This window comes from Schistocerca americana, chromosome 2 (assembly GCF_021461395.2).
Source record: "Schistocerca americana isolate TAMUIC-IGC-003095 chromosome 2, iqSchAmer2.1, whole genome shotgun sequence".
NCBI classification, from domain to species: Eukaryota; Metazoa; Arthropoda; class Insecta; order Orthoptera; family Acrididae; genus Schistocerca; species Schistocerca americana.
Genome location: NC_060120.1, coordinates 731,258,486 through 731,271,559, shown reverse-complemented (window position 1 = coordinate 731,271,559; position 13,074 = coordinate 731,258,486). Strand labels below are relative to the sequence as shown.

Here is a 13,074-nt window from a genome sequence, read left to right as displayed (position 1 = left end):
GTCTACAGTTTTGCGCATCTGCTCGACGACCCTTCTTGAAGAATGGGACTACCTGTGCTCTTTTCCAATCATTTGGAACCTTCCGTTCCTCTAGAGACTTCCAGTACACGGCTGTTAGAAGGGGGGCAAGTTCGTTCGCGTACTCTGAGTAGAATCGAATTGGTATCCCGTCAGGTCTAGTGGACTTTCCTCTGTTGAGTGAGTCCAGTTGCTTTTCTATTCCTTGGACACTTATTTCGATGTCAGCCATTTTTTAGTTTGTGCGGGGATTTAGAGAAGGAACTGCAGTGCGGTCTTCCTCTGTGAAACAGCTTTGGAAAAAGGTGTTTAGTATTTCAGCTTTACGCATGTCATACTCTGTTTCAATGCCATCATCATCCCGGAGTGTCTGCATATGCTGTTTCGAGCCACTTACTGATTTAACGCAGGACCAGAACTTCCTAGGATTTTCTGTCAAGTCGGTACATAGAATTTTACGTTCGAATTCAGTGAACGCTTCACGCATAGCCCTCCTTACGCTAACTTTGACATCGTTTAGCTTCTGTTTGTCTGAGAGGTTTTGACTGCGTTTAAACTTGGAGTGAAGCTCTCTTTGCTTTCGCAGTAGTTTCCTAACTTTGTTGTTGAACCACGGTGGGTTTTTCCCGTCTCTCACAGTTTTACTCGGCACGTACCTGTCAAACGCATTTTACAATTGCCTTAAACTGTTTCCATAAACACTCAACATTGTCAGTGTCGGAACAGAAATTTTCGTTTTGATCTGTTAGGTAGTCTGAAATCTGCCTTCTATTACTCTTGCTAAACAGATAAACCTTCCTCCCTTTTTTATATTGCTATTAACTTCCATATTCAGGGATGCTGCAATGGACTTATGGTCACTGATTCCCTGTTCTCCACTTACAGAGTCGAAAAGTTCTGGTCTGTTTGATATCAGTAGGTCCAAGATGTTATCTCCATGAGTCGGTTCTCTGTTTAATTGCTCGAGGTAATTTTCGGTTAGTGCACTCAGTATAATGTCATTCGATGCTCTGTCCCTACCACCCGTCCTAAACATCAGAGTGTCCCAGTCTATATCTGGTAAATTGAAATCTCCACCTAAGACTATAATATGCTGAGAAAATTTATGTGAAATGTATTACAAATTTTCTCTCAGTTGTTCTGCCACTAATGATGCTGAGTCGGGAGGTCGATAAAAGGAGCCAATTATTAACCTAGCTCGGTTGTTGAGTGTAACCTCCACCTATAATATTTCACAGGAACTATCCACTTCTACTTCACTACAGGATAAACTACTAATAACAGCAGCAAACACGCCACCACCGGTTGCATGCAGTCTATCCTTTCTAAACACCGTCTGTGTCTTTGTAAAATTTTCGTCTGAATTTATCTCTGGCTTCAGCCAGCTTTCTGTACCTATAACGATTTCAGCTTCGGTGCTTTCTATCAGCGCTTGAAGTTCCGGTACTTTACCAATGCAGCTTCGGCAGTTTACAATTACAATACCGATTGCTGCTTGGTACCCGCATGTCCTGACTTTGCCCCACACCCTTTGAGACTGTTGCCCTTTCTGTACTTGCCCAAGGCCATCTAACCTAAAAAACTGCCCAGTCCACGCCACACAACACCTCCTACCCTTGTAGCCGCTTGCTGTATGTAGTGGATTCCTGACCTATCTAGCGGAACCCGAACCCCCCCCCCCCCCTATGGCGCAAGTCGAGGAATCTGCAGCCCACACGTTGCAGAATCGTCTCAGCCTCTGATTCAGACCCCCCACTCGGCTGTCTAGGATGCTGCAGATGGTGAGCTCTGCTTTCATCCCCGTAGCAAGACTGGCAGTCTTCACCAAATCAGATAGCCGCCGGAAGCCAGAGAGGATTTCCTCCGATCCATAGCGACACACATCATTGGTGCCAACATGAGCGACCACCTGCAGATGGGTGCACCCTGTACCCTTCATGTCATCCGGAAGGACCCTTTCCACATCTGGAATGACTCCCCCCGGTATGCACACAGAGTGCACATTGGTTTTCTTCCCCTCTCTTGCTGCCATTTCCCTAAGGGGCCCCATTACGCGCCTGACGTTGGAGCTCCCAGCTACCAGTAAGCCCATCCTCTGCGACTGCCCGGATCTTGCAGACTGAGGGGCAACCTCTGGAACAGGACAAGCAGCCATCTCCGGCCGAAGATCAGTATCAGCCGGAGACAGAGCCTGAAACCGGTTAGTCAGACAAACTGGAGAGGCCTTCTGTTCAGCCCTCGGGAATGTCTTTCGCCCCTGCCACACCTCGAGACGACCTCCCACTCTACCACAGGTGAGGGGTGATCCTCAGTGTGGGCAGAATCCCGGGCTGTTACAGTCGTAGTCCGATCGGGGGATGCGTGGGACGAGCTGGTCGTTCCTGACAAACCCCCATCCGGACCCCCACAGTGATGCCCATTGGCAACAGCCTCAAGCTGTGTGACCGAAGCCAACACTGCCTGAAGCTGGGAGTGAAGGGATGCCAACCCAGCCTGCATCCAAACACAGCAGTTGCAGTCCCTTCCCATGCTAAAAACTGTTGTGCAAAGAACGTCTGAATTAATCTACAGAGAGCACAAACAAATCTACACAAAATTTAAACGGTTATTAAAATACAAGATTGCCTAGTAAATGCAGTAATGCTGCTACTTGCGCACTGCTGACACACTGCTCGGCGGCGGAAGGAGACTACGCGATTTTACACTATTCATGTACTAAAACGCGATGCTACAACTCTCAAATACTATAATACGCCGGAAATTTATGAATTAAACAATGTAAGTACCAAAACCACGCAAAGAAATTAAGAATTAAACTATGTAACAAATGAGTGAGCTAAGAGTATACGACTTTCTGCTGGCAGCTGCTTATCCAACGGCAGCAGGGAGCACACTGGCTGTGACCAACCGACACTGGCCGTTCAAAATAAAAACAGAAGACAGACGACTACGCGAATTTATACTATTCAGGTACTAAAACGCGATGCTACAACACTCAAATACTATAATACGCCCGAAATTTATGAATTAAACAATGCAAGTACCAAAAACACGCAAAGATCCAGCGTATTCCAGAATCGGATTTTCGAGGAAAGATATTTTTCTAATAACAAAAGAGTATTTGTCAAATGATTTGGAAAGGTCGAGGACAGAAAAAGTGGACATAAAATTAAAATTCCCTATGATATGAGGCCTACCATTTCGATTTTGTTAACAAAGTTAAGAAGCAAGTATAAGGAAGCAACTCGGCGACAAGGATATTTTTCCAAGAAGAACGAAACCTGGTTAAATACAATAGTATATATTCCGATTGATTCGAAACCTGCAAGTGTGACTGAATCAACAGGCCGACCTGCCACAAAATTTGAACGATTTCGAGCGGACGTCAGATCGACGTTGAAAAGTTTCGTGCATACGCCTTAGCAACTGCCAGGCACTACGTGAAAGAATATCCCTGGTACAATATGCCAACAGCAGTCCATAGATTGTTGATTCACGGTCCAGACATTATTTCTTCGGCCATTTTACCCATCGGTCAACTATCGGAGGATGCTCAGGAATCAACCAATAAGTTGATAAAGCAATATCGCCTGAGTTTTTCTCGAAAGTTTTCAAGAGTTAGACTATGGAAGATGTGTTCAGAAGATTGTTGGCAACGACAGACCCCTACGTTTCTTCCTTACGCAAATCTTCGCCGAAGAAACTGAAGAGTTTGTCGCCAGAAGCCGTTGCCCTCTTAGTTTCTGTGGCGGAAGACTATGAAGATTCAGATGCAGATGCAGATAATGAGGAAACAGTGTTTGGGGATGATGACGATTCAGTTGAAGCAGAAGACGAAAAAGAATAAGAAAATGAAACCTTGTAAATTAAGTTAAAAAAAATTTACAAAATAAATAATTGTAATTAAAATGAAATAATTTTTTGTAATATTTTACACCATCTTGTAACCTATATTTGGTCCTTTCTTCGAGTTTTCCACTTTTTTGGTTTATCTTTTAAGCATTAACTACAACAACCCATAAATACTGACTTTTATATGAATAAAAATATATAAATATAAATAAATAAAAAGACATAGATTTTGACCGTCATCTTGGATCCACCATTTTTAAACTTTTTGAACTCTGTCACCATCAGTAACCTCGATAATTCCCTAAAAATTACTTTTATACGTAAAAAAATGATAGCAGTGTACATAGAGCCTGCCATTTTGGGTCCGCCATTTTGTTTTTTTCACTTTTTGATATCATATTCTTAATCAGAAACTCTGTAAACGCTTACATACTAAGTTTGGTACAAATTGAACAACTACTTATATTTTGACCAGCTTTTTGGGATTCTGACCCACTGTGCGGCGGCAGGAAGCACACCAAAAGCTCAGGTAAACGACGCTGGAGCAAGAAATATGCTGAGATCATTTTGAGGAAGTCCATCATAACATTCCCCTGAAGTGATTGTGGAGTACTGCTAAAATTTGTATGATGATATCAAGAGGCCGATTTGGACCGCGTTCCTTAGTGATTCTTTAGTATTACAGAAAGAATGATGCATTATCGGTATACATTTTTCACGTGTATGTTTTCAAATATTCGACCAACGAATGCCTATGTGGCTCACATGATGTGGAAGGTTTCTTTGCACGTGGACAACGGCTATCTTGCTGCCTGTGTGCGTCCTGCAGCAGTACGCAGTACTACCTGAACTTGGTGACGTTGGAGCGCGTCCAGCCCCGTTCGTAGACATTCCTGAGCCGCAGCTTGTAGCTGGCCCCGGGACCGCCGCGCTTCTGCACTACCTCTTTCGCGAAGAACGGGTCGAAGGGCAGCACTCCGTACTCGGGAATTCCTATGGAAAACACAGAAAGAGAATAACGCTATGCTTCATATGAAACACATAAGGGGAGGGGTGGGGGACAAGGAAAGAAGTATGGGAAACCAAAACCACAACAAATTACCATACCTGATACGTTATAGGAAACACGTTGGCAATCAAAACAGCTTCCAGTCGTCTCCGGATGCATAAATACAAGCCCAGTATGAAACTTCCTGGAAGATTGAAACTGTGTGCCGGACCGAGACTCTAACGCGGGACCTTTGCCTTTCGTGGGCTAGTGCTCTACCACTTGCCCGCGAAAGGCAAAGGTCCCGAGTTTGAGTCTCGGTCCGGCACACAGTTTCAATCTGCCAGGAAATTTCATATCAGCGTACACTCCGCTGCAGAGTGAAAATCTCATTCAAGTCCAGTATGTTTCCAAGAGAATCTCAAACCATACTTCCCGCAAAATAGGTGCAAGTTCAGGTAACAGTGATAGAGGCTGACGGTGAACACGCATCGTTCTCTGCTAAGTAGACCACAAAACCCCAATAATATTGAGAGATGGTGGCTGTGGAGGCTGGTGAGATGCGACAATTCACCCTCCTGCTCACAACACCTGTGCTGGACGATGAGAGTTGTGGGAACAGGTGCCCTGCCACCTTGGAATACGCAGTATCACCATAGAGGTACGAACATTGGACTATGGGGTGGACTTGATCTGCCAAATGGTTAAACCATCCTTGGCAGTAATGCGGCCTTACAGAGTAACAATGGGGCCTATCAAATACCACGATATGGCTGCCTAAATCGTCACCGAAACCCCTCCATGTTTCAATCTTGGGATTTAAGTTGGGAACAGTGTGAAATGTAACTCATTTGACCAATCGACTTTCTTCCGTTGCTTCGTAGTCTTTATTTTAAAGCTTCTATACTATGTTTTCCCTTTACTGACATTTGCATCACCGGTGTGTGGTTTAAGAATTCCAACTCGCCCTGCAGTTTCTCGCTTACGGAGCTCCCTTCGTGCCGTACTGGTGCCGACATGGTTTGCGATTGTGACATTCACATCTCCAACGACTTTTGCAGCTGCCGTCCTCGCATTTTTCGTCAACCCTCTTCAATGATCGTCTGTCACGATCACTCCACAAAAACTCTCTTCTACATTGTCGCTTAGCGGATGATGTTTTCCCGCTTTCCCCACATGCGTTGCTTCTTGAAACACCAAAATTTTGGCTACCTTGGATACGGAAGCATCCACCATACGAGCACCAACAATTTTCCCTCGTTCAAATTCACTGAGTTCCAGCATAATGGATTCATAACTACTCAGAACGCTTTTCTGACCAATATTGACACTTTTAACGTTTTGAGCGGGTTGCACATGTGCCGTTCGTGGTCAAATACAACAGCACAGTCCCAAGGTTTGCCTAGCATCTTCACATATGTTCAAGCACGCATTCTTCGCGGTCTTTCGAAATTTTTCTTCAATCCTTATTTTTCTTATTTCTTCAGAACAATGAATGGGATAGTACCACTGGCTATCACAGGTGAAAAATTTTTAACTTCACTATTGATAGTTTTCAAAACTAAGAACCAAGCTGAGATAATTGACAATGGATAATATTCGTTAGCTGGAAAATAGTATAATCCAATTTCTCGATCTCATACGCTAGAAACGCCCTTTTGCAAGTACATTTTTTGTGTAAGATTTGAGATAAAGACGCACTGTATACTATGATACTCGACGAGAATTTTATCGTGTCTCGTTCCAGGACGATAATCATGTTCTGTGAATCATTTGCTATCTGCTTTGCGGAGTTACTTTACAGATGTGATCCTTATACAGACATGGGTAGCCTTTAACTTCGGCGATATTAAAACTTAAAAGAAAGGAGTCAGTTCCAAGACTCTTATCATAAGAGGTCTGTCTAAAAAGCATCCGACCTTTGATTTTCCCGCGGAAAATGGAGACGATAGCGCGGCACCACTGTACACAGTAAAGGAAGAGACCTTTATGCACATGCGTGAATTTTGTCCCCGCCTTCCAACGCGTCAGTCGCTGCCTGTCGGTCGCTACGTGGGGTGCTACACAACGTTTCGTCGGATTACCGATTCTCTCAAGCTGACTGAACGTGTTGAGCAAAGATACTGCATCAAATTTTGTCAAAAGCTTGGTGATTCTCAAAGCGAAATAATTCGTAAGATTCAGCAGGTGTTTGGAGAATATGCGATGTGTGTAACACAAATTAACAAGAGTTCAACCGATTCAAAAATGGCCACACATCAGTGGAGAGTGACCAGCGTTCTGGCAGGGCCCGAGCTGCTCGGGGTGCAGCTGTTCTTGAGAGGGTGCCAAATTTCGTGATGGTAGATCGTCGTTTGACCGTGCAGGAGATTTCCCAAGAGGTTGAAGTGAGTAAAGCTTCTGCACATGCAATTTGCACAGGACCTTCTGGACACAGTGATAACTGGAGATAAAGTCATGGGTATATGGGTATGAGCTATAAAGAAAATGTCAGTCGTCGCAATGGAAGCATCCCGAGTCTCCAAGGGCGAAGAAAGTGCGGCAGGTGCGAAGAAAAATCAAGGTGATGCTGGCTGTCTTCTTTGATGTCCGTGTAATTTTGCATCACGAATACACACTAGAAGTACAAAATGTGACAAAGGAGAACTATCAAGATGTTCTCCGGCGACTCCGTGACGCAGTTCAGCGAAAAAAAAGCCAGACATGTGGACGGCGAAAACCTGGCAACTGCATCACGACAACAACCTCTCACATTCATCTAACTTGATCCAAAATTTCTTGGCCAAACATGGAATTACAGCCGTTTTCCAACCTCTCTACTCTCTAGACATGTCTCCACGCGACTTCCGGTTGTTTCCAAAATTGAAGAGGTCTCTGAAAGGATCCAGTTTAGAGAGTAGATAAGAGATAATGTGGAACACGACGACGGAGCTAAACACCATTTCAAAAGAAGACTTCCAGAGGTGTTTCCGGCAATGGAAGGATCGGTGGGCTACGTGTGTGCAAGCACAAGGGGCCTACTTTGAAGGGGAATAGGGTCCTAACCCCGTCAGGTATCCGAAATATTTTTTTCTGGCCAAAGGTTGGATACTTTTTAGTCAGGCCTGGTATAAGAGCACACGCAAAGGATTCGTAAGGACATCACACAAGTAATACACTTTTACGTACTTGCCGATGTAGATCGTAGGTATGTTTACTAATTACGCCATATGTGACGTCAACAGCTGCAATGAAATACTTGTCATCTGCAAGAATGTAATTAATTAATATTTCGAATCACAAATGCATCTGTCAGATGTGTATATTTATTTCGATTGAGACTGTATTTTCGCTCAAAGTCATGTACGAGGCATATTCGTTAAATAATGTCCTATTTGGCGAAAAATGGAAATTTCTGTGAAAATCTGATGGAACTTTGCACCGATGTGTTGAGCAGTGCCTTTCACGTCGCTCTTTTCAGTTCAGAGCGCAAAGTGATCACGTAGAAATGCCTAAAACAACAGTGTCTCCCGCCAAGTATGTGGATCTGGCGAGAGATTTCTCCCGAAGCTATGCAGCCCAGATAAAAAAATGTCATGCGTTTCGTTCTTCAAGACATTTCTCAGCCGCATCCTGCAGGGGCAACGAAGACACTCCTGCAGCGTTTTGGATGGGAAGTGTTTGATCACCCACAATACAGCCCTTAATTGTCTCCCTCCGATGTTCATCTCTGCTCACATGAACGTTTGGCTATGAAGACAACATTTTGGCGCAAACAACGAAAGGAAGACCAGCGTAGAGAATTGGTGGAAAGCACAGGCGGCTGTTTTCTGTGACAATGGTACTGGAAAGTTTCTACAAAGCCACGGCAAATGTTTAAGTCGTAGCGGCGACTATTTAGAGAGGTAGCTATAAGGTGTGGCTAACTGTTGAGAATAAATAATTTTTGATTTTCATAGTGGTTTCCATTTTGTGGCCTATCGGACCTTACTTTCCGAACAGCCCTCGTATTACGTGTAAATCATCTTCGAAAATTCTACAGCCCACAACAGCAGAGAGTGGGCACTTCAGGCAGTAGTCTTTCTTTTTTTTTCAGAATTTGACCTCTTAGAACCTAAGATTCTTTTGCCTCTTATCTTACCAGGACTTTTATATACGTTGGCTGTTTTTGTTGTTGGATAGGAAATTTTTTATTATTGATCAGTCGCTTGAAATTTTCCCTGTTTTATATGATGTCTTCTGTGATGTTACATTTGTTTCAATCTCTTCTTGTCTCTTGTAGGCAAGACGTGGCTTTTTTAAATTCGGAAATTAAATTACAATATTTTCTTTGTTAGCCTGTTGCCATTCATTTTATGAAACATTAATCTCCTCTTCCCAATTGTGTAAGAAATTGTCTCTATGTTTCTGTATAAATTTTCATTTCTCCCATTCGTCCAGTTGTTATTTTTTTCTTTGAGGCTCTACATTTTTTTCAGTAATTTCCGTTCCTTTTTCTTGTCCACTTATTTTATTCATTGTAAGGCAGTGACATCTGTATAGTGATTTCTGTTTAATTACTGTTGCGTAGTGTTTAACTGCTGCTCGGAGTGGTAGTGATCTTTTATTATATGGGTTTTGGTTGAGTTTTTATGCTAATTCCAGTTTCCTTGACCTTTCCTTATTTGTGGTGTTATCTAATCGATATGATTGTATCAGTTCTCCCAAATACTTAAACTTACCAATTCTTTTGATGTTTCCGTGTTGTGTTTCCATATTTTTTCTTTGTTGTAGTTATGTTCAATGTGTTCAGTTCTTTTACTCGATATTTACTATCCGGTTTTAGCTTCAATTTTGGGAAGTGTTTCTCTCATTATCTTCGCGTCTGTTTTGTACTTCGAAATTGTTGCAATATCGTAAGCAAAAGCGAGACACTTCATCACGAATCTCCCTCTTCCTTGTCGTACATACATTTCTTCGATGTTTTTCTCTTGTACGACTTTATCACACTCTCTCATGACCTGATCTAAGAGCAGATTGAAGAGAACATCGCCCTGCCGAACACTTCTGAAGGTTTCAGAAACTTCTCCTAGGAATTTAACTTATGAAGTTGTGTCCCTGAGTGTCTGTTCGACTAACTATCTTGCGGTTTTGTTGATATCTGCATCTTCCAGTGTTTAAGAACACTTAATGTCTACAAAATTAAAGGCTTTTTTGGAATCAAAGAATGTAATGCCTCTGCAGAGGTTCCGCGTTGTTCTAAACCTGAGGATTGTTTCAAAGTTAAAAATATTGACTGGACACGATCTACTTTTTCTGAAACCTTCTTGGTGCTCTGTTTGGCCTTCTGTCTTATTCAGTAGAACTTTGGATATAATTTTTTAGGTGAATAGAAGTAGAAATATCCCTCGGTAATCGTTGATATCTGTTCTGTCTCCCCTCTTATGGATTAAGGCTTGGTAGCAGCCATTTTCAATGCAGTAAAGGGAGGAAAAAAGCACTGTGAGAAGTGTCACTCACAACAGCACATCCATGAGGGCTCTTGCTGACAGCGAACAAAAAGGCACCAGCCAACAGAAGGAACAATGTAGCAGTTACTGATAGCCACAGCAGATTTGTAAATTCCTGCCGCTCTCTCCAATTTTGATAGTAATTACAGTCACCTAAAATTATTTCAGTATTCCTATTCAATATTACCAACAATCAGTTGTATTATAGTTACTTCAGTACGTTGTTTTAGAGTAGTCTGTAACCAGTTTTACAATTTTTGTTAAAATATATTTGAGATGTCCTGTTGCTTCATGTTAGCCAAACTGTTAATTGTCGTTAACGACATTGCATCTCATCGTTGAATTTCTTGTTAATATGGTAAGTATTTTTTAGCAATTAATATTTCTAGCATTACTTCACGGACTGTGCGGATGTACTGAATGAGAGAGTTGATATGAAAGTGTCGATAAATGGCCCTTTTACTTCAATGTAATTGTTCATTATCAAACTGTTTCTTGTAGAACTTTGATTCTTAATTCTGGTTATTTTGAACTTTGTGAGAATTAGTTGTATTAATGATGTTGTTGAAAGCCATCATTTATTTAATCTATAACACTAATCAATGGCTGAGAAACGTTAGTCGGTATACGAGGTGTGTGAGAAAAGTAACGAGACTGGCAGCACTGCCAAAGATCTGGCAACGCTTTGTTGTTCTATTTGTGTAGATCAGTGTGTTCGTCCCTTGCATATGCTCAGTCCGAGTTTCAGCTCCGTACGTCCATCAGGTGATTTTTGAGAGCGCTAGCAGTAAATTTTGAAGAGTGAAATTTAGAGCAACGTTATGCAATCAAGTTTTGTCTTGAACATTGGAATCCGCGAGTATGACCTTTGAAGGTCTGCGGTGAATATTCATTATGACAAGTTTTTCCCAAGAAAAAACGATGTTTGGAAAGCCGAAACCATATTACAGATGAATATCGCTCATGGAAAACTTCAACTTCAAAAGCCGACGAAAACATCGAACATGTGTGTGCTCTTGTAAGATCAGACCATCGCTAAACAATAAGGGTTACGGATGACCTGGTGAACTTGAACATTTTCACTGTACATCAAATTTGGCCGAGAAATTCCACATGCGAAAATGGTGCTGAGAAACGTCAAAACTGAGCAGAAGGACAAGCGAAGAAAAGTGTGCGTTGATCTTCTTGGGCGGACTGCCAATGACTACGAATGGTTCAGTCGTGTGATCACACAGGTGACGAATCCTGGATTTTTTAGCACGATCCTCAGACAAAGCAGCAAAGTGCGAAGTGGTACACTGAGACATCTCCTTGATTGAGAAAGCTCAAATGAGCAAATCAAAGATCAAAACAAGGCTGATTTACTTTTTGGGCAAAAGGGATATCATGCATAAAGAATTTGTTCCTTCGGGACAACCTACCAACCAAGTGTGTTTCTAAGATAAAAGCCCAGGAAAAGGATGAATTGCGTGGAACCAGACGTTGCAGACAAGTAGACGCTGCATCGTGACAACGCCCCATATCACACGACCACGGCCACCACGGAATATTTGACCTCCAGAGGAAATCCTGGTGTTCCACAGCCCTCCTGTTCACCTGGTCTGAGTCAGTGTGACTTTTTTCTTTCCCTAAAATTGAAAAATGTCTTAAAAGGATATCATTTTGGGACTATTGTGACCGACATATTAATGGCCCTACCAGCTGAAGCTTTTCAGTGCTGCACCTACGGTCTAGGGGCAGCGTCTTTAATTATTAATCAAAACGTGATCAGTCCTGGCTTCGAAGTCCGCCAGCTCTTAAATTTTGATTAATAATCAGCTTAGCCAGCCGAAGACTTTCGGCATAAGTAGTCATCCTCATTCTGTCAATGGCCGGGCAGAGGTTCCGGGCACTCTCTTGTTTTTGGGGTGGGAAACCGCCCCTGAAGGCGGAAGAATCACCAATGAGCAATGGCATGAAGACAAAGAAGGCAGTGGAAACAACAGCATTAAACACATAACGTCTATCCACAGGTCATATGGCCTGTTACTGAAAAAGCGTCATGATGATCTCTCCATTGGCAAAAGATGCAGTAATAGTCCCCCATTCAGACATCCGGGTGGGGAATGCCAAGTTGGAGATGACCATGAGAAAAAGATTCAATAGCCAATGAAAGGGTGTTCGGCCAGCCGGGATATGGAACGTCAGAAGCTTGAGCGTGGCAGGGAAGTTAGAAAATCTGAAAAGGGAAACGCAAAGGCTCAATCTGGATACAGTAGGGGTTAGTGATGTGAAACAGAAAGAGCCGGCCGCGGTGGTCTAGCGGTTCTAGGCGCTCAGTCCGGAACCGCGTGACTGCTACGGTCGCAGGTTCGAATCCTGCCTCGGGCATGGATGTGGGTGATGTCCTTAGGTTAGTTAGGTTTAAATAGTTCTAAGTTATAGGGGACTGATGACCACAGATGTTAAGTCCCATAGTGCTCAGAGCCATTTGAACCATTTTTTGAAACAGAAAGAAGAGAAAGATTTATGGTCAAATGAGTATAGGGTAATGTCAACAGCAGCAAAAAATAATATAACGGAAGTAGGATACGTTATGAGTAGGAAGGTAGGGCAGAGAGTGTGATACTGTGAACAGTTCAGTGATACGGCTGTTCTTACCAGAATCAACAGCAAACAAATAACGGCAAATATAGTTCACGTATTCGTGCCAACCTCGCAAGCTGAAGATGAAGAAATAGAGAAAGTGCACGAAGATATCAAAAAAGT

The 13,074-nt window shown here is 42.7% G+C and overlaps 1 protein-coding gene across 1 annotated transcript in view; it reads right to left on the bottom strand.

The window, feature by feature from the left end:
- The window catches only part of LOC124594388, a 63,806-nt gene that overhangs the window by 18,661 nt on the left and 32,071 nt on the right, over positions 1–13,074 (bottom strand). The window contains exon 3 of the mRNA XM_047132757.1: positions 4,716–4,863. Coding sequence (XP_046988713.1) covers positions 4,716–4,863 — 148 coding nt within the window. The remainder of the gene's footprint in view (positions 1–4,715; positions 4,864–13,074) is intronic.